At 50.4% G+C, this 19,597-nt stretch overlaps 1 protein-coding gene across 4 annotated transcripts in view; it reads left to right on the top strand.

Annotated features, from left to right (window-relative positions):
• LOC137339936 (uncharacterized) overlaps window positions 1–19,597 on the top strand; it is a 47,675-nt gene that overhangs the window by 24,870 nt on the left and 3,208 nt on the right. For 2 of the 4 annotated variants that reach the window (XM_068002027.1, XM_068002030.1), the window contains exons 3-10: window positions 3,332–3,715; window positions 5,037–5,299; window positions 7,852–7,978; window positions 8,085–8,197; window positions 11,100–11,236; window positions 11,360–11,442; window positions 16,811–16,979; window positions 18,703–18,800. In XM_068002027.1, coding sequence (XP_067858128.1) covers window positions 3,340–3,715; window positions 5,037–5,299; window positions 7,852–7,978; window positions 8,085–8,197; window positions 11,100–11,236; window positions 11,360–11,442; window positions 16,811–16,979; window positions 18,703–18,800 — 1,366 coding nt within the window. In that variant the 5' untranslated portion in view covers window positions 3,332–3,339. Of the gene's footprint in view, window positions 1–351; window positions 436–943; window positions 1,144–3,331; window positions 3,716–5,036; window positions 5,300–7,851; window positions 7,979–8,084; window positions 8,198–11,099; window positions 11,237–11,359; window positions 11,443–16,810; window positions 16,980–18,702; window positions 18,801–19,597 lie in introns of those variants that run through there. The other 2 variants (XM_068002026.1, XM_068002028.1) reach the window with 2 other exon arrangements.

The raw sequence follows: 19,597 nt of genomic DNA, 5'->3' as shown, positions 1-19,597 counted from the left end.
TACACACATAAATTATATTATATATACTACACACATAAATTATATTATATATAATACACACATAAATTATAATATATATAATACACACATAAATTATATATAACACACACTTAAATTATATTATATATAATGTGCATACATTATATATAATATGCATAAATTATATTATATATAATACACACAAATAATATAAATATTACACACATAAATTATATGTATAACTAAGCATATAAATTAAATGTACATTACTTAGTTCAAATAAATAACAACAGCAATGTGGACCTCCCAGACAGTAGGTGGCGCTGTGAGCGGCAGTCCCCGCCGCTCCTCATTCTGTCCCCAGAAACACTCTCTTTGTTCCTCGGCCTCCATGATGGCGCCGCCCTGGGCTTCGCGGATGCTGCTGGTGTCCTTCGCGGAATCTCCTCTCACAGGGTGGGGGAGAAAAAAACACAAAACTTCGGGGAAAATCTTCAAGCTGCAGACAGAGACCCCCTCCCCCCCTACCCCCTCTCCCCCCATCCCCTCTCTACCCCCTCTCCCCTCCCCCCTACCCCCTCTCCCCTCCCCCCCTCTCCCCTCCCCCCTACCCCCCCTCTCCCCTCCCCCCCTACCCCCCCTCTCCCCTACCCCCCCTACCCCCTCTCCCCCTCCCCCCCCTCCCCCCCCTCTCCCCCCCCCCCCTCTCCCCTCCCCCCCTCTACCCCTTACCCCCCTCTCCCTCCCCCCTACCCCCTTACCCCCTCTCCCCTCCCCCCCTACACCCCTTACCCCCCTCTCCCTCCCCCCTCATTACCCCTCTCCCCTCCCCCATTCCCTCTCTACCCCATCCTCCCCCCTCCAATCTCCCTCCTCTCCATCTCCCTCCTCCCTCCCCTCTCCCTCCCTCCTCCCTCCTTCCCCTCTCCCTCCACCCCTCTTCCCTCTCTACCCCACCCCCCCTATAATAGCAGAGTCAGGAGGGGAAGGGGGAGAGAGTGACCTGTCTGTGGAGAATCACAACTCCTCCCTGTAAATGTGGGGACAAGTGATTTTTTTCAGCTAAATTTACATCTTTGCAGATTTCTTTTTATATTCAACTGTTTTTGCAAATTCATTGCCACATGTAGCTCTTAACTATTTTGTCCTGCTGCGGCTTTTCAGGTTATTGCTTTGCCTCAAAACAATTCCTTATTTGAGTATATAATGCTACAAGATACTGAGCTATTAATGTTGTTTTTTTTTTAAAGTTGTGTGTGTTGCTGTTCTTATTATTGTTTCAGGGGGTGTTTACAGTCTGTTTTAAAATTTCATTTCTTGAAAAGAATGGCAGATTATGGAAAAGGGAGTCAGAAGGTCGTGGGTTCGAGTCCCACTCCGGGGATTTAAGCACATAATCTAGGCTGACGCTGCTGGCACAGTACTGAGGGAGTGCTGCACTGTCGGAGGTGCTGTCTTTCGGATGAGACTTTAAACCGATGCCCCGTCTGCCCTCTCGGGTGAAAGTAAAAAGGATATAGAGGCACTGGAGAAAGTACAAAAAAGATTTACTAGGATGGTACTAGAACTGAGAGGTTATACCTATCAGGAAAGATTAAACAGGTTGGGACTCTTCTCTAGAAAAAAAGACTGAGGGGTGACCTGATTGAGGTCTTGAAGATTATGAAACTGTTTGATAGGGTAGATGTGGAGAAGATGTTTCCACTTGCAGGGGGGACCTAGGGGCCATAAGTATAATATTGTCACTAATAAATCCAATAGGGAATTCAGGAGAAACTCCTTTACCCAGAGAGTGGTTAGAATGTGGAACTCGCTACCATAAGGAGTAGTTGAGGTGAATAGCATAGATGCATTTAAGGGGAAGCTAGAAAAACACATGAGGGAGAAAGGAATAGAAGGATATGCTGATGGGGTTAGATGAAATAGGGAGGGGGGAGGCTCATGTGGAACATAAACATCAACAGGGACCTGTTGGGCCGAATGGCCTGTTTCTCTACTGTACATTCTATGTAACCTCATCCCCCACTCCCACTAGGAGTTAAGAGACAAAATCAGCCCTGGCATGCTCTTCCACATTTCTTTATAGCCAATAATATAGTTGGCTTGGGAATTTAGGAATGGACCATCAGCTGTATTGGCTGGGGGTGGGGGGTTGTATTTGAAGTGGATCCTTCCTGGGGGTAAATAATCGCCAATAACTGTGGGGAAGCTGGGAGGTGATGAGCAGCTTCTGTGGAGAAAAAAGGTGACAAAAACTGGGGGCGAAATTATAAAAGGGATTTTTTTTTTAATCCGCATAAACACAATTGTTAATTAGTTCAAGCTCTTCTGCCCAGCAACAGATCAGGGCTCGTACTGTGAACATGGAATTGGGGACACAGGTTACCAGTGTTTGAATATCTAGGGAGACCGGAGATTAGAAACTTAATTTCCCCTGCACATTACTGGGTTTGGAACAAACCCCCAACAAATGCAGTCAAAGCCATGCCAATTACTGTATTACCATATATATATATATATATATATGTATATCTGTGTGTGTGTGTGTGTGTGTGTGTGTGTATATTATTTATATATATATATAGTCTGCACCCCATCTCAAACTGTTTTTTGGCTTTTACAAAATAACAGTGGGACCTGTATGTGATTCAGTATAGTAACTTCAATATGGGGCTGGTTAAAATCCTTATTGGGATGGGATTGGAGGTTATTGGGATGGGTGTAGACTGAGAAGATGCTTCTTGTCCTGTCACAGCTGAGTGGGGTTGGGGCAGAAGATTGTCTGTGGAGGACAATAGGCCAGGGCTTAATCATGGAGATCTGGGAATGTTTGAATATTCTGAAGTTGTGATTGATTCCTGCTGGCGAACAAGGAGTGTTTATACAGAACTTTCCCTCAGGCGATTAAATGGTCAGTCGAGTCCATGATAGGGTAGAGTGTACATGGCTGTGGAAGGAGATTAAATGGGAGGGGAGCATGTACATGGGCTGTGGGAGGAGATTAAATGGGTGGGGAGAGTGTACATGGCTGTGGAAGGAGATTAAATGGGAGGGGAGCATGTACATGGGCTGTGGGAGGAGATTAAATGGGTGGGGAGAGTGTACATGGCTGTGGAAGGAGATTAAATGGGAGGGGAGCATGTACATGGGCTGTGGGAGGAGATTAAATGGGTGGAGTAGAGTCTATGAGAGGGGAGAGTGTACACGGGCTGTGAGTTTGATGAGCTGAGGAGCCTTTTCTGGGCCCAGGCTTTCTTAAATGGGTTATATGAAAGGATGGATTTTGAATGAGAGGTTGTAACAGATGTCTTGTCTTTGGTCTCATTGATTGAATCAAAATTGCTCCCAACAGGTTACAGTATGGAAGTTGAAGGGCGTCCCTCAGAGACGGTGAATGAGCTGAGTGTCAGCAGCGAGACGGCAGAAGCCGCGAGTCAGCTCAGCGCCTATAACCTCAGGCCCGACCCGGTGACGGCACAAAGAGAGGAGGGTGAAGGTGCCGTCGCCACGGTGAACATGCAGGCGGAGACGGACCGTCTGCCGCGGGACAGCCAGACCCCACCTGACGGACTGGGTGGGCTGGTGACAGTTTGCAGCCCGGACTCTGAGCCGCTGACCGCCTGCGGAGACTGCTCGCTCCTGCCAGATGTTCCAGATGAGGCCGTGACTGCCGGAAGAGGTCAGATTAGCGGAGAGCAGATTGCCGTTGCCACTCCAAGCGCAGAAGAGGCAAAAGGTAACAGCACAACAACGAGGTTAGATCAGAGGATCAGTCCTGAGTGCTAAGCTAAACGTAGTTCTTTCAAAGAGCTGGCACAGGCATGATGGGCCGAATGGCCTCCTGTGCTGTATGATTCTATGAGGAGTGTTTAGGTTATGGACCTTTTTAATTTGGGGCCTGTATGGGAAAAAGAGGCATTTGCTCCTATTTTTTTATCTCATAGAATCTTACAACACAGAAGGAGGCCATTTAGCCCGTCGTGCCTAGGCTAGCTCTTTGAAAGGGCTAGCCAATTAATCCCACTCCCCTGCTCTTTCTCCATAGCCCTCTAAACTTTTCCTTTTCATGTATTTATCCAATTCCCTTTTGAAAGTTACTATTGAATCTGCTTCCACCGCCCTTTCAGGCAGCGCATTCCAGATCAGAACAACTCGCTGCGTAAAAAAATGTTTCCTCATCTCCCCTCTGGTTCCTTTGCCAATTATTTTAAAGCTGTTTCCTCTGGTTACCGACCCTTCTGCCAGTGGAAACAGTTTCTCTTTATCTACAGTATCAGCACCCCATATAATTTTGAACACCTCTACTAAATCTCCCCTTAACCTACCCTGCTCTAAGGAGAACAATCACAGTTTCTCCAGTCTATCCACATAACTGAAGTCCCTCATCCCTGGTACCATTCTAGTAAATCTCAGCTGTGGCTCAGTGGGCAGAACTCTTATCTCTGAGTCAGAAGGTTGTTGGTTCAAATCCCACACCAGAGATTTGAGCATAAAATGTAAGCTGACACTCCCAGTGCCAGTACTGAGGGGGTGCTGGACTGTCGGAGTTGTCGTCTTTCAGATGAGGCATTAAACCGAGACCCTGTCTGCCCCCTCGGTTGGACATAAGATATCCACGGCACTATTTCGAAGAAGAGCAGGGGAGTTCTCCCCGGTGTCCTGGCCAATATTGATCCCTCAACCAATATCATTAAAAAAAATTACAGTATCTGGTCATTATCACATTGCTGTTTGTGGGATCTTGCTGTGCGCTGACCCGGGAAGAGGTGCTGAGGTGGTTTTCCATTGCCTTCGTGATGGTTTTTTTTTATCTGGAGAGTCCCTTCTCCTGCGGTGGGGTTGCAACCAAAGCTAAAGAGGCCCACCTACCTTTTACAATGGGGGAGGGGGAGCACCAGCACCCATCGGGTGAGGGGGACCTCCGCCCCCCCCCCCCCCGGCTGGCCTCAGCCCTTCAGCCAGAGCCGGAGCTCCGTTCTGCGGGGCCGGACCGAGGGTGCGGACGGGGGCCTGCGCGAATGTACTAACGGGGCCTATCTTCTGCTCCCTCCTCACAGAGAGCTCGGACCTTTTGGAAACAGCGCAGGCGCTGAGTGAGATTGCGACGCCACTCCTGACGGGGAGCCAGGAGATAGAAACGGAGGGGCAAGCCGACCCTTTCACCGAGGGGCCCGAGCGCCACGTCTTGGTCTTATCGACCGTACCCCAGGAAAGCCTGGAGCTTCAGGGGTCCGAGGAGGTGATACTGGAGCTGCCCAACGGCATCAAGATGTACGGAAAGAACCTCGCTGCGATCACTGAGCTCCTACAGCCCACGCAGGTAGGACGCGCTGCACCATAGCGACTGGGATTTGTCCAAGAAAACCGCGGCCCACTGGTCAAAAAAAACCCGCTCCCAATTCTGACTAATGTTGACGCAATGCAACAACAACTTGCTTTTATCCATCACCTTTGACCTAGAAAAACGGGCCCCACATTTTAGGAAGGATGTCAAGGCCTTGGAGATGGTCCAGAGGTGGTTTACTAGAATGGTGCCAGGGATGAGGGACTTCAGTTATGTGGAGAAATTGGAGAAGCTGGGGTTGTTCTCCTCAGAGCAGAGAATGTTCAAGGGGAGATTTAACAGAGGTGTTCAAAATAATTAGGGGTTTTGGTAGAGCAAGTGGGGGGAAACTCTTTCCTCTGGCAAGTGGGTCGGTAACCAGAGGTCAGAGATTTAAAATAATTGGCAAAAGAACAAGAGGGGAAATGAGGAGAAATTTTTTTCACACAGAGGGTTGTTAAAATCTGGAACGCACTCCCTGAAAGGGTGGTGGGAGCAGATTCCATAGGAACTTTCAAAAGGCAATTGGACACGTACTGGAAGAGGATTAATTTGCAGGTTTATGGGGAAAAAGCTGGGGTGTGGGACTAAATTGGATAGCTCTTTCAAAGAGCCGGCACAGGCACGACAGGCCGAATGGCCTCCTTCTGTGCTGTAAGATTCTACGAAGGGCACTTCACAGAGGCTTAATCAGACAAAAATGGACACCGAGCCAAAGGAGACGACAGGAGGGGTGACCAAAAGCTTGGTCAAAGGGTTGGGTTTTATGGAGGGTCTTGAAGGAGGTGGAGAGGTTTAGGGAGGGAATTCCAAAGTGCCTAGACGGCTGAAGGCTCAGCCGCCAATGTTGGAGCGAAGGGGAGGGAGCAGGACCAGCGGGGAATAAATGTCACCCAATCAAGATTCGAGCAGTACTGGTTACCAGTGTTGAATGTTGCACTGAGTTGAACCTTGGCCTTTCACCTTTGGAACCCAGGTTTGAATCCAGACCAGCCTCACTCGATGAATGCCTTCTCTCCCCTGGACGTAAATATCCTGTTTGAAATGGGTTTGTGGACAGACTCTATCCAATTTAATGCCCCTTCCCTCCTTTACCAGTTTTCTCTCCTCCTCTTAAGACGGTGCTGTGGCTCGGCGGGCAGCACTCTCGCCTCTGAGTCAGAAGGTCGTGGGTTCAAGTCCCCACTCCAGAGACTTGAGACCCACAATCCAGGCTGACACTCCCAGTGCAGTACTGAGGGAGCGCTGCACTGTCGGAGGTGCCGTCTTTTGGATGAGACGTTAAACCGAGGCCTCGTCTGCCCTCTCAGCTGGACACAAAAGATCCCCTGGCACTATTTTGAAGAAGAGCAGGGGAGTTCGTCCCGGTGTCCTGGGCCAATAATTATCCCTCAACCAACATCACTAAATCAGACGATCTGGTCATTATCACATTGCTGTTTGTGGGATCTTGCTGTGCGCAAATTGGCCGTGTTTCCTAATTACAACAGCGACTACACTTCAAAAATACTCCATTGGTTGTAAAGCGTTTTGGGACATCCTGAGGTGGTGAAAGGCGATATATAAATGTACGTTTTTTTTCATTTCAGTGAGGTCCAATTCTGTGGGGCCCAGTTGCTCTTCAGTGCCTCCCCACTCAAATGGCCATTCTTCCTGCGTGAGTGTAGACAGTGAGTTGCTATTGCAGGAATATTATGTGCAGCTGTGGGCCCCTGAAACGGCTGAAGCATAACATTCAGCCCCTACCCACAAACCACAGGCGAGGTTAGAGACAGGAGTTAATTTGGGGACAGTTGGCATTTTTTTATATAAAGGAGTTGGATTAAAGGTGTTGAGAAGGAGGATTGAGGAACGAAGTTGGTGTTCCTTGTGGTAAGGGATCGACAAGTGTGAGGGGGATAGTCTGTGGTACAACGCTGTCAGAGTTGGTGTCCTTCAGATGAGACATTAAACCAAGGCCTCATCAGCCTCTTCCAGTGGTTGAGGTGGATGTTAAAGATCCCATGGCACAAATCAAAGAAGCACAGGGAGTTCTTCTAGTGTCACTCCCTCAATCACCACCAAAAACAGATTAACTGGTCATACCTGGGACTTTGATGGGACAGTGTAGAGGGAGCTTTACTCTGTATCTAACCCGTGCTGTACCTGCCCTGGGAGAGTTTGATGGGACAGTGTAGAGGGAGCTTTACTCTGTATCTAACCCGTGCTGTACCTGCCCTGGGAGTGTTTGATGGGACAGTGTGGAGGGAGCTTTACTCTGTATCTAACCCGTGCTGTACCTGCCCTGGGATGTTTAATGGGACAGTGTAGAGGGAGCTTTACTCTGTATCTAACCCGTGCTGCACCTGCCCTGGGAGGGTTTGATGGGACAGTGTAGAGGGAGCTTTACTCTGTATCTAACCCGTGCTGCACCTGCCCTGGGAGGGTTTGATGGGACAGTGTCTGCCCCCTTGGCAGTAACATCCCCCAACTTGATGGGCACAAAAAGAATGTCAATTTCCAGTCACAGTGTTGATTAATGTTTCGGTATGTGACCTTTCACCTCCCAGGTGTTGCTCCAAACTGGACCTCGGAAGTTCACCTTGGCCACAGCTGACACTGTGATCTCGGCTGGGTCTCTGGTATTCACCGTGTCGCAGGAAACAAGTCAAGAGGAGGCGTCAGTGAAACAAGAAGGTAACTGTCCTGTGTCACCATCGCTGAACTCTGCTGCTGATTGCACAGAGAGTGTGCAGACTAAACTTCCGAAACTAATATTTCTGAAATGTGTTCCTTTACACAGACCCTGAAGTGGAAATGGAAGGAAAGTTGTACAAGTGCTTCCTCTGTAGTTTGACCTTTAACCGTCGTGGCAACTATGTCCGACATAAGAAAATTCACACAGTCAACACTGAGGTTTGTGCTGTGGGGCTTTTTAAATATCCTCTCCGTCACCAAGACCGCCTACTTCCACGTCCGTAACATCGCCCGTCTCCGCCCCTGCCTCAGCTCATCTGCTGCTGAAACCCTCATCCGTGCCTTTGTTAACTCCAGACTGGACTATTCCAATGCTCTACTGGCCGGCCTCCCATCTTCCACCCTCTGTAAACTTGAGCTAATCCAAAACCCTGCTGCCCGTATCCTAACTCGCACCAAGTCCCGTTCTCCCAACACCCACTGTGCTCGCTGACCTACATTGGCTCCCGGTCCGGCAACGCGTAGAATTTTAAAATTCTCATCCTTGTTTTCAAATCCCTCCATGGCCTCGTCCCTCCCTATCTCTGTAACCTCCTCCAACCCTGCAACCCTCCGAGATCTCTGCGCTCCTCCAATTCCGGCCTCTTGCGCATCCCTGATTTCCATTGTTCCACCATTGGCGGCCGTGCCTTCAGCCGCCTAGGCCCTAAGCTCCGGAATTCCCTCCCTAAACCTCTCCACCTCTCTATCCTCCTTTAAGATGCTCCTTAAAACCTACCTTCAAGTCACCCGTCCTCTTATCTCCTTATGTGGCTTGGTGTCAAATTTTTTTTGTCTGATTTACGCTCCTGTGAAGCGCCTTGGGACATTTTACTATGTTAAAGGTGCTATATAAATGCAAGTTATTGTTGATCTCCCGTGGTGTTGCTCATGGGCAGACTAGGGTCTGGAGCGTGGTCGTGATATTTAGCCGCTAACTTGGCCTGTCCCTTTAAGGCCACCGCTTAGATTCCTGTAGGGAAGTGGTGAAATCCTGAAAGTCGTAGCATTTTCTACGGTGAATCAGAGAGCAATTGCAACTGTTGGTAAATTTCAGGCACCTGCTCAGTGAGTGACTGACTTTCTCCCTCTCGTTTCGTATCTTGTAACAAAGTGTGACAGGGCGTGTGTTAGTTGCAAGACCTTTTTGTAACATAACTTGTAGATCTCCCGTGCCGTTGCACCCGTGTCCACAGTCTGCGACTGCAAGAGCCCGTTTACGTAGGGGATTTCCCATTGCAGCTGATTGCGTGGGCATTTTCAATATTAACGTAAAAAGCAGGACCAAAAAAACAATTGTGGCAACAGGAAGTTAGCTTATTCTAAAGCATAGGTCAGTGGTTCCCCGTGACCCAGTGAACTGATGCAGCGAGCGGCTGGGCCCGACAGACCAGGGAAGTCCCAGGTTGTAGTCTTGCCCTGTGCTGAGTTAGTTGATTGCAGGCCGGCCGGCCAGCGATAGAGGTGTACGATTGGCCTCAAAGTGTCCCCCCTGGGATAGGAAAGGAGAAATCGCCGTAAAAGATCCCACGGCGCTATTCCGAAGAAGAGCAGGGGAGTTCTGCAAAGCGTTCTGAGACCTCCTGAGCTTGTGAAAGGCGCTATATAAATGCAAGTTCTTTCTTTCTAATCGATGGGCTGATAAAGACTGGCTTAGTTAGAAATTTTTAAACTGAATAATAAATAATTTTTTTTTTGCTGAGTGAAGAAAGAAAATGTATGAGGGGTGAAAAATCTGCCATTCTTCTTGGAACCAGAAAGAGGATCTGAGTGACTGGGTCATTAATGTTTGACAGCTGTGGCTTGTTTCCTCCCTCCTCTCCCAAACGTGCCGGCAAATGAAAGAACTTGCATTTCTATCATGACCTCAGGACGTCCCAAAGCTCTTTACAGCCAATGAAGTACTTTTGAAGTGTCGTCACTGTTGTAATGTGGGAAACGTGGCAGCCAATTTGTGCACAGCAAGCTCCCACAAACAGCAATCACAGGATGCACTGCAGCAACTCGCCAAGGCTTCTTCGACAGCACCTCCCAAACCCGCGACCTCTACCACCTAGACGGATAAGGGCAGCAGGCACATGGGAACAACACCACCCGCACGTTCCCCTCCAAGTCACACACCATCCCGACTTGGAAATATATCGCCGTTCCTTCATCATCGCTGGGTCAAAATCCTGGAACTCCCTTCCTAACAGCACTGTGGGAGAACCTTCACCTCACGGACTGCAGTGGTTCAAGAAGGCGGCTCACCACCACCTTTTCAAGGGCAATTAGGGGATGGGCAATAAATGCCGGCCTCGCCAGCGACGCACACATCCCATGAACGAATTTTTAAAAATGACCAGATCATCTGTTTTTAGTGATGTTGGTTGAAGGACAAATATTGGTCCAGGACACCGGGGAGAACTCCCCCTGCTCTTCTTCGAAACAATGCTGTGGGATCTTTTACGTCCACCTGAGAGGGCAGACGGGGCCTCGGTTTAATGACTCATCTGAAAGAGGGTACCTCCGTCAGTGCGGCACTCCCTCAGTACTGTGCTGGGAGTGTCAGCCTGGATTTTGTGCTCAAGTCTCTGGAGTGGTGCTTGGACCCATGACGACCTGACTCAGAGGCAAGAGTGTTACCCACTGAGCCCCGGCTTACACCGTGCTGGGAGGGGAGAGTCAGCCCGGGTTCCTGCTCCCGCTCGCTGCCAAGAAGCGCTGGGATGTCCACTAGTTGGTGCCGATCAGTCCCGGTGCAAGTGGTCCCTCATTAAGTGTGGAGCAAGACGGTGAGAATCCACCACGGAAGGCATCGCCGAGCCTAACCCTGTCCCCACCCGGTATCCTGTCAGTTTTTAACAAGGGTCACTGGGTACATAAGAAATAGGAGCAGGAGTAGGCCAATCGGCCCCTCGAGCCTGCTACGTAGCGATCGAGGACCAAGAAACGCTGCCTTGTGTTGTTTTTTTATTCCGCACTCCTTAGCTCTGGGGCAGAGCGGTCTGGTGGATTGGGGAGTGGGCTGACTGAGCCGCAGCTAATGGTCTTCTTTCTTTCTCCCTTCCTCCCCCCCCTTCCCCCCACTCCACCGTTGCAGGAAGATGCCAGGTACAAGTGTCCACACTGCGACCGCCATTTCATCCAGCACTGCGACCTGCGGAGACACACCCACATTCACACGGGAACGCAGCCCCACAAGTGCGACCTGTGCGGGAAGGGCTTCCTCAGAGCCAGGTAGGGGACAATTTTCAGGTACTGTTCGGCTGGCAGAGACCTCACCCAACCAACACTTATCCCCACCCCACCACACGATTCACCGATTTGTCTCACATGTTTTGTTCTGCACTTTATTTTTAGTGATCTGGTGGTTCACAAGCGGTTTCACACCAAGGATCGTCCGTTCCAGTGCAGCCAGTGCCAGAAATCCTTCTTCCAGTCCGGTGAGTGCGTCATCGAGGGGCCCCCAAACCCCTCGATTAGATTCCAGCCTGTAACTCACTCCCGGGTATCTGTTATTCTATATATAAACCACCCGAACCCCTCGATTAGATTCCAGCCCGTAACTCACTCCCGGGTATCCGTTCTTCTATATATAAACCACCCGAACCCCTCGATTAGATTCCAGCCCGTAACTCACTCCCGGGTATCCGTTCTTCTATATATAAACCCCCCCGAACCCCTCAATTAGATTCCAGCCTGTAACTCACTCCCGGGTATCCGTTCTTCTATATATAAACCACCCGAACCCCTCAATTAGATTCCAGCCCGTAACTCACTCCCGGGTATCCGTTCTTCTATATATAAATGATTCAAACCCCTCTTCACCCTCACACTGTTATCACACACTATCTCCTGCTCTTAAGTCATTTTTCTCCAGGACCTCAATCCAGGGCAGTTCCTCTCCTCCCTCTGTCTCCCCGCCCTCTAATAATCTGCGGGCTTTTGAAACTTCAACTTGGTGTCACCTGATAACCATTTCCTGAGTGATCTCATCTTCTCTTCTACTCTTTTTACCCAGTGCTCTGGAGTGAACCTTTGGCCGAGGGGCAGCATTCCCGCCTTAGGGTCTGAAGGTACAGGGTTCAAACCCCACTCCAGGCGGTCCTGGGGAGCGGGGACCGGTTCTGAATTCCGGGCTGACATCCAGCGGGATTCTCGTGTCCGGTGCCTCCCCCTTCCCCCTCCTCATGGTTGTGGGGGCCCATAAAACGCTTCCACCGTACAGGACTAACCACCTATGGGCTGGTGCAAAGGTGGTTACAGCCATGGAAGGAGCATTCACGTCGCGGCCTGTCGGACTGTTCAGCCCACGAATCCTTCCACTTCTTCACACAGGTTCTCTAAGGGAAGAGTGCGGAGATACAAAAACAAACACAACCGGTTTTATGGGTCTTGGCCCTTCACTGTGATTTATCAGTTTAAAAAAAAGCTGTTTTCTCCCTTGCATAATACAGACGTTACTTTGGTGTGACTCAGAGCAGAATGTCCAGTTATTTAAATGTAAGGAACGTCTGTTATTTTAAAGAGCCTTTTTTAAGCCTTGACTTTTAACGACGTGTCACATGGGGAGGCTGTAAACATCAGCAGTGTGTGCGCTGTGTGCTCAGTGGGCTGACATTAAATAAAATGTTCCGACACAGAGGCTCCTGGTCGTAACCCCGGTTCACTCCTTCTGGAAGTTTCAGGCATGTGGGCTCCGCGTGGGGGTCAGGATCGGGATGGGGGAGGGGGGGTGTGTGTGTGTGTGATTTCCCCCTGTGGTCAAGTCGCCCACTAACTGTTGGCGGTACGGGCTGATTCATTTGCAACGAGCACCCACGATGCGCTGAATTTTCAGGTTTTGAACGCCTGGCACTCTAGGATAGAACGTATGAGAGTTCGATCCCCATTCCCTTCACCACGAACTTGTGCAAGGTCCTCTCCCATGTAGGGGAATTTGGGAAGGAGATTTTTTGTCCCAAGTGGTGCCTCCTGGCAATCAGCTTTAGAGGGGTGGGGGGAGGCCATTGGGGGAATGGTCTAGGAGCTGACCATACTCTTACTGTCTCACCAGGTGTAGTGTGAAAGTTAGACAGAGCGGCGATAGAGCAGTTTGCATTTATATAGCGTCCCTCACATCTTTCCAATAGGGAATGCAGCACGTACAGTCCCTTCTTCCTGTTCCGGTGAATGTAATGATCCAGTGGCTCTGCTCGAAGGGGAGCAGGGGAGTCCTTCCAGTACCCTGGCCAACGTCACTCACCCAACCGACACCACCGAGAACCGATTAACCGCTCATTTACCCCTTCGCTATCTGTGGGATCCTGCTGTGCAGAGAGAATGACTGCCGCACTCCCCTGCGTAACGCCAGTGACTAAACTTCAAAATAATTCCATGTACGTAATTCATTTTCAGAAGCTTCTGAGACAGAAAGAAAGAACTTGCATTTATATTGTGTCTTTCACGACCTCAGGACGTCCCAAAGTGCTTTACAGCCAATGAAGTACTTTTTGAAGTGCAGTCACTGTTGTAATGTAGGAAACGCAGCAGCCAATTTGTGCACAGCAAGATCCCACAAACAGCAATGTGATAATGACCAGATAATCTGTTTTAGTGGTATTGGGTAAGGGATAAATATTGGCCGAGCACAATCCAAGTTCTTTCTTCCCTTTCGTCCAAAGTTGCTTCATTTCTATTTTTGGGGAGGAGGGAGTTGGAAATTTATATTTTCCTTTAGTTGCGAGGGAGGAAACAGAAAAAAACGAAACGAGAGATGCAGTGCCCTTTGCCAGGGCAGTATATCAGGCTGGCCGGCATGGCTCTCAGATGTAGCCCTTTTCGGGTGTGATTTGTATTTTATGTGGCGGTGTCCCGTGGGATGATTTGTATTTTATGTGGCGGTGTCCCGTGGGATGATTTGTATTTTATGTGGCGGTGTCCTGTGGGATGATTTGTATTTTATGTGGCAGTGTCCCGTGGGATGATTTGTATTTTATGTGGCGGTGTCCCGTGGGATGATTTGTATTTTATGTGGCGGTGTCCCGTGGGATGATTTGTATTTTATGTGGCGGTGTCCTGTGGGATGATTTGTATTTTATGTGGCGGTGTCCCGTGGGATGATGTATTTGATATGGTGGTGGGGGGGCGGTTAAGAGAGTGCTGAATGTGTGTATCTAGTGACGGGCCAGCTGTAATGTGAACAGCCCTGTGACAAGTGATGGAAAGTCGAGGACCTCTGGTATGAGATGTATTCTATTCTGTGCCCTGGCAGGCACCCTGCCCATTCTGCACATTCCTTCCCTTGCGCGCAGAGTACGTGTTAATCTGACAGGAGTTATGAATTCAGCTTCTTAATGCTACTGTAACAGAATATTTCAGGATTACACACGAGCTTACTTCCCTGTCACCCCCACCCCCCCCCCCCCCCCCCCCCCCCCAATATCTCCGCTCCTGACTTTCTCCCCTTCTCTCCCAAAGGCTCTGTCTTCTCCTGAGCTATTGACCGCCCTCTGCTGGGGTACAGTGTACCAGGCACTGACCGCCCTCTGCTGGGGTACAGTGTACCAGGCACTGACCGCCCTCTGCTGGGGTACAGTGTGACAGGCACTGACCGCCCTCTGCTGGGGTACAGTGTGACAGGCACTGACCGCCCTCTGCTGGGGTACAGTGTACCAGGCACTGACCGCCCTCTGCTGGGGTACAGTGTACCAGGCACTGACCGCCCTCTGCTGGGGTACAGTGTGACAGGCACTGACCGCCCTCTGCTGGGGTACAGTGTGACAGGCACTGACCGCCCTCTGCTGGGGTACAGTGTACCAGGCACTGACCGCCCTCTGCTGGGGTACAGTGTGACAGGCACTGACCACCCTCTGCTGGGGTACAGTGTGACCGGCACTGACCGCTCTCTGGGGTACAATGTAACAGGCACTGACCGCCCTCTGCTGGGGTACAGTGTGACAGGCACTGACCACCCTCTGCTGGGGTACAGTGTGACCGGCACTGACCGCTCTCTGGGGTACAATGTAACAGGCACTGACCACCCTCTGCTGGGGTACAGTGTGACCGGCACTGACCGCTCTCTGGGGTACAATGTAACAGGCACTGACCGCCCTCTGCTGGGGTACGGTGTAACAGGCACTGACCGCCCTCTGCTGGGGTACAGTGTAACAGGCACTGACCGCCCTGTGGGGTAAAGTGTAACAGGCACTGACCGCCCTCTGCTGGGGTACAGTGTGACAGGCACTGACCGCTCTCTGGGGTAAAGTGTAACAGGCACTGACCGCCCTCTGCTGAGGTACAGTGTGACAGGCACTGACCGCTCTCTGGGGTAAAGTGTAACAGGCACTGACCGCCCTCTGCTGGGGTACAGTGTGACAGGCACTGACCGCTCTCTGGGGTAAAGTGTGACAGGCACTGACCGCCCTCTGCTGGGGTACGGTGTAACCGGCACTGACCGCCCTCTGCTGGGGTACAGTGTGACAGGCACTGACCGCCCTCTGCTGGGGTACAGTGTGACAGGCACTGACCGCCCTCTGCTGGGGTACAGTGTGACAGGCACTGACCGCCCTCTGCTGGGGTACAGTGTGACAGGCACTGACCGCCCTCTGCTGGGGTCCAGTGTGACAGGCACTGACCGCCCTCTGCTGGGGTACAGTGTGACAGGCACTGACCGCCCTCTGCTGGGATACAGTGTGACAGGCACTGACCGCCCTCTGCTGGGGTACAGTGTAACAGGCACTGACCGCCCTCTGCTGGGGTATAGTGTGACAGGCACTGACCGCCCTCTGCTGGGATACAGTGTGACAGGCACTGACCGCCCTCTGCTGGGGTACAGTGTAACAGGCACTGACCGCCCTCTGCTGGGGTACAGTGTGACAGGCACTGACCGCCCTCTGCTGGGGTACAGTGTGACAGGCACTGACCGCCCTCTGGGGTAAAGTGTAACAGGCACTGACCGCTCTCTGCCGGCGTACGGTGTAACAGGCACCGACCGCTCTCTGCTGGGGTACGGTGTAACAGGCACTGACCGCCCTCTGCTGGGGTACGGTGCAACAGGCACTGACCGCCCTCTGCTGGGGTACAGTGTAACAGGCACTGACCGCTCTCTGGGGTACAGTGTAACAGGCACTGACCGCTCTCTTGGGGTACAGTGTGACAGGCACTGATCGCTCTCTGGGGTACAGTGTGACAGGCACTGACCGCCCTCTGCTGGGGTACGGTGTGACAGGCACTGACCGCCCTCTGCTGGGGTACGGTATAACAGGCACTGACCGCCCTCTGCTGGGGTACGGTGTAACAGGCACTGACCGCCCTCTGCTAGGGTACGGTGTAACAGGCACTGACCGCTCTCTGGGGTACAGTGTAACAGGCACTGACCGCCCTCTGGGATACGGTGTAACAGACATTGACCGCTCTGCTGGGATAAAGTGTAACAGGCGCAGGCCGCATGCTTCTGGCTGGTCTCAGCTGGGGGGCTATACAGTTGGCATTAGTGCCCCAGGGAAGGGGAAGAGGAAATGGATGCGATCATGGTTCTAGCTCCCTATTGCTATCCAGTGGCCATTGCAGGGAAGTGTTGTGTGTACATGTACGCGTGTGTACCTGATACTGAAGGTATCACAGATGAGGCCATCCTTTTCTCATCCAAACTGCCTGCCAACACTCTCCCCCTAGGCTCACACATGAAGAATGGCCACTTCGGCAAGAAATGCCAGAAGGTCGCCATTGCCCACCGGATTGCACCCCAACAAGGAGTTGATCCCTCCGAGGGGTGAGAGATAAATGAACAAAAGTTGCAGAACCTTTTCCAATGAGTGTTTTATTTTGCAGGTGACCTGCGCCGACACGTGAGAAACATCCACATGACCAACGCCCGAATGCTGAGCTGTGGCCACTGCAGGAAGAAATACACCAAGGAGGCGACGCTCCTGCACCACATCCAGACCATGCACCAGGACGTCCTGCTACAGACCCTGGAGGAACAGGGGCAACACAGCAGGTACAGGCTGCCCCGACACGGCTCTTCACTCAGCGCGTGCTGTACCGTCATAAGATTGCAGGAAAATCAAGCTTATCCAGCCCAGCATTCCACTGGAACCCCCCACTCCCCAAGTATCTTGAATTCCACTCCTTTACCTGGTAGATTATTCCAAATGTTTTATCTCCCTTTGAGTGAGGAAATTAACACTAAGATCCGTTTTAAAATTTACTTTTCACTCTTTGAAATTTCTGTCCTGTTCTCCTCCAAGTAATATCCTGGGTTCACCTTTATCTATATCCCATTTAATATTTCATGCACATCAGTGAGGATACCCCTTAACCATCACCTCTCTGGAGTTTGACTGTCTTTCTAATCTTTCTTGCTACTCATCCCCTTTACTCGCCACTCCATCCATCCCCCGGACCGTCGGACTCCCAGTTGAGAACTCCATGGGCTGTCAAAAGCTTCTCTCTGCTGAAGTGATGGTGTGGAGGGAGGTGGGTGTTAGAGGAATTTATGGCTTACAACGTAACCTGGCCACGGAGAAATCACAAAGGATTTTCGCCGAGAGGGGTCTGAGTGAGTAGTTGATTTGCAGAACATATAACACAGTGGATTTAACCCACAAGAAAGAAAGACTTGTATTTATATAGCGCCTTTCACGACCTCAGGATGTCCCAAAGCGCTTTACAGCCAATGAAGTACTTTTTGAAGTGTAGTCACTGTTGTGGCAGTCAATTTACGCACAGCAAGGTCCCACAAACAGCAATGCGATAATGACCAGATAATCCGTTTTCAGTGAGAGTGCTACGCACGGAGCCACAGCTGACACTAATGTTGGTGCACGGGCAAAAGGAATGCATTCCGTTTCGAGCACCCCCTTGTTAGCATCGAGCGCTCCGCCATCGGATGTAACGTGGGCAGGTGCGGAGTAAACTCCTTCTGGTCAGCCCCAACGCTCTGCCTCAACCCTGTAAGCAGGAGCGCCCCCTATTGCATTAGCAAGGCATTTCCCCCCACTCCGGCCATCCTGTGTCCTCTGTGCGAATTTCTAATTTAATGTTGGTCAGTGCTGAGTTAGGACTCGTCCCTGCTAGGAGGCTGGTGCAAACTCATTTCCTTACAACCAGCAGCAAGAGACAGACTTTTGCGTCCCACTAACTCTGGCCTGGGTTTGAACTCGGATGCCAGATGTGAGCTAGGTCTGTGTCTAGCCCACTTGCCTTTACTGCTTGGCTATTCCATCAGAGCTACTTATCAATCTGCTGCCCCTTTGTCATCCTAGTGGTGCATTAATTTGCGCACAGCAAGATCCCACGAACAGCACTGTGATAATAACCAGATCATCTGTTTTTTTAGTGATGTAGGTTGAGGGATAGATATTAGCCATGAGAACTCCCCTGCTCTTCTTCGAAATAGTACCATGGGATCTCGTCCTTCAACCTGAGAGGGCAGACGGGCCCTTGGTTTAACGTCTCATCCAAAAGACAGCACCTCTGACAGTGCTGCACTGTGAGTGTCAGACTGGATTATATGCTCAAGTCTCTGGAGTGGGACTTGAACCCACAACCTTCTGACTCAGGGACGAGAGAGCTACCCACTGAGCCACAGCTGACACCCAAAAAAAACTAGAGGGGCAACCAATTCTTTTTTTGCCAGTGTTTATGTAAAGTTAGCAACGTGTGGAGAGTTTCCAGCTGATTCGGTTTCTGTGACTCTCTCCCTCTCTCTTTGATTGCAGCGAGATTATCCTGTCAGAGGCTGGAAGCATGGCCGAGGATGAAAGCCCCCCGACTACTTATGGGGCAGAGCACGTTGAGGCGGACTCCCTAACGTCAGGTACGGAAAAAGTGATGGGGTTTGTTGCAGACTTCCTGACCTGATGCTCCTCAGGCGTTGTTTGGTGGGACGGTGACCCGTAGGAGCGGGGCAGATTCCAGGTTTGAACCAGGAGGTGTGCTGAGTTGGATGATCTCAGTAAGAGATAGGATGGGGAATGCAAAAAAAATTTAGCCGTCGTCCCTGCAGAATAGAACTTGTCCACTTTGGCAGGAGGAATAGAAAAGCAGTATATTATTTAAATGGAGAGAGATTGCAGAACTCGGAGGTACAGAGGGATGTGGGTGTCCTAGTATATGAATCACAAAAAGTTAGTATGCAGGGTACAGCAAGTGATTAGGAAGGCAAATGGAATGTCGTCATTTATTGCAAGGGGAATGGAATATAAAAGATGTTTTGCTACAGTTGTACAGGGCATTGGTGAGACCACATCTAGAATACTGTGTGCAGTTTTGCTCTCCTTATTTAAGAAAGGACATAATTGCTTTAGAGGCAGTTCAGAGAAGGTTCACTCAACTGATTCCTCATAAGATAACCCCCTCATCCCAGGAAAAGTTGGACCTGTATACATTGGAGTTTAGAAGAATGAGAGATGATCTTATTGAAACATATAAGATCCTGAGAGGATGTTTCCCCTCATAGGAGAGACTAGAACTAGGGGACAGTTTAAAAACAAGGAGTCTCCCATTTAAGACAGAGATGAGGAGAAATTTTTTCTCTGTGGAACTCCCTTCCCCATAGAGCGGTAGAGGCAGGGTCATTGAATATTTTTAAGGCTAAGTTAGATAGATTCCTGA

Source organism: Heptranchias perlo, chromosome 21, assembly GCF_035084215.1.
Source record: "Heptranchias perlo isolate sHepPer1 chromosome 21, sHepPer1.hap1, whole genome shotgun sequence".
Taxonomy (NCBI): Eukaryota; Metazoa; Chordata; class Chondrichthyes; order Hexanchiformes; family Hexanchidae; genus Heptranchias; species Heptranchias perlo.
Note: the sequence above shows the minus strand (reverse complement) of the source record. Positions and strands in the feature narration are given on the sequence as shown.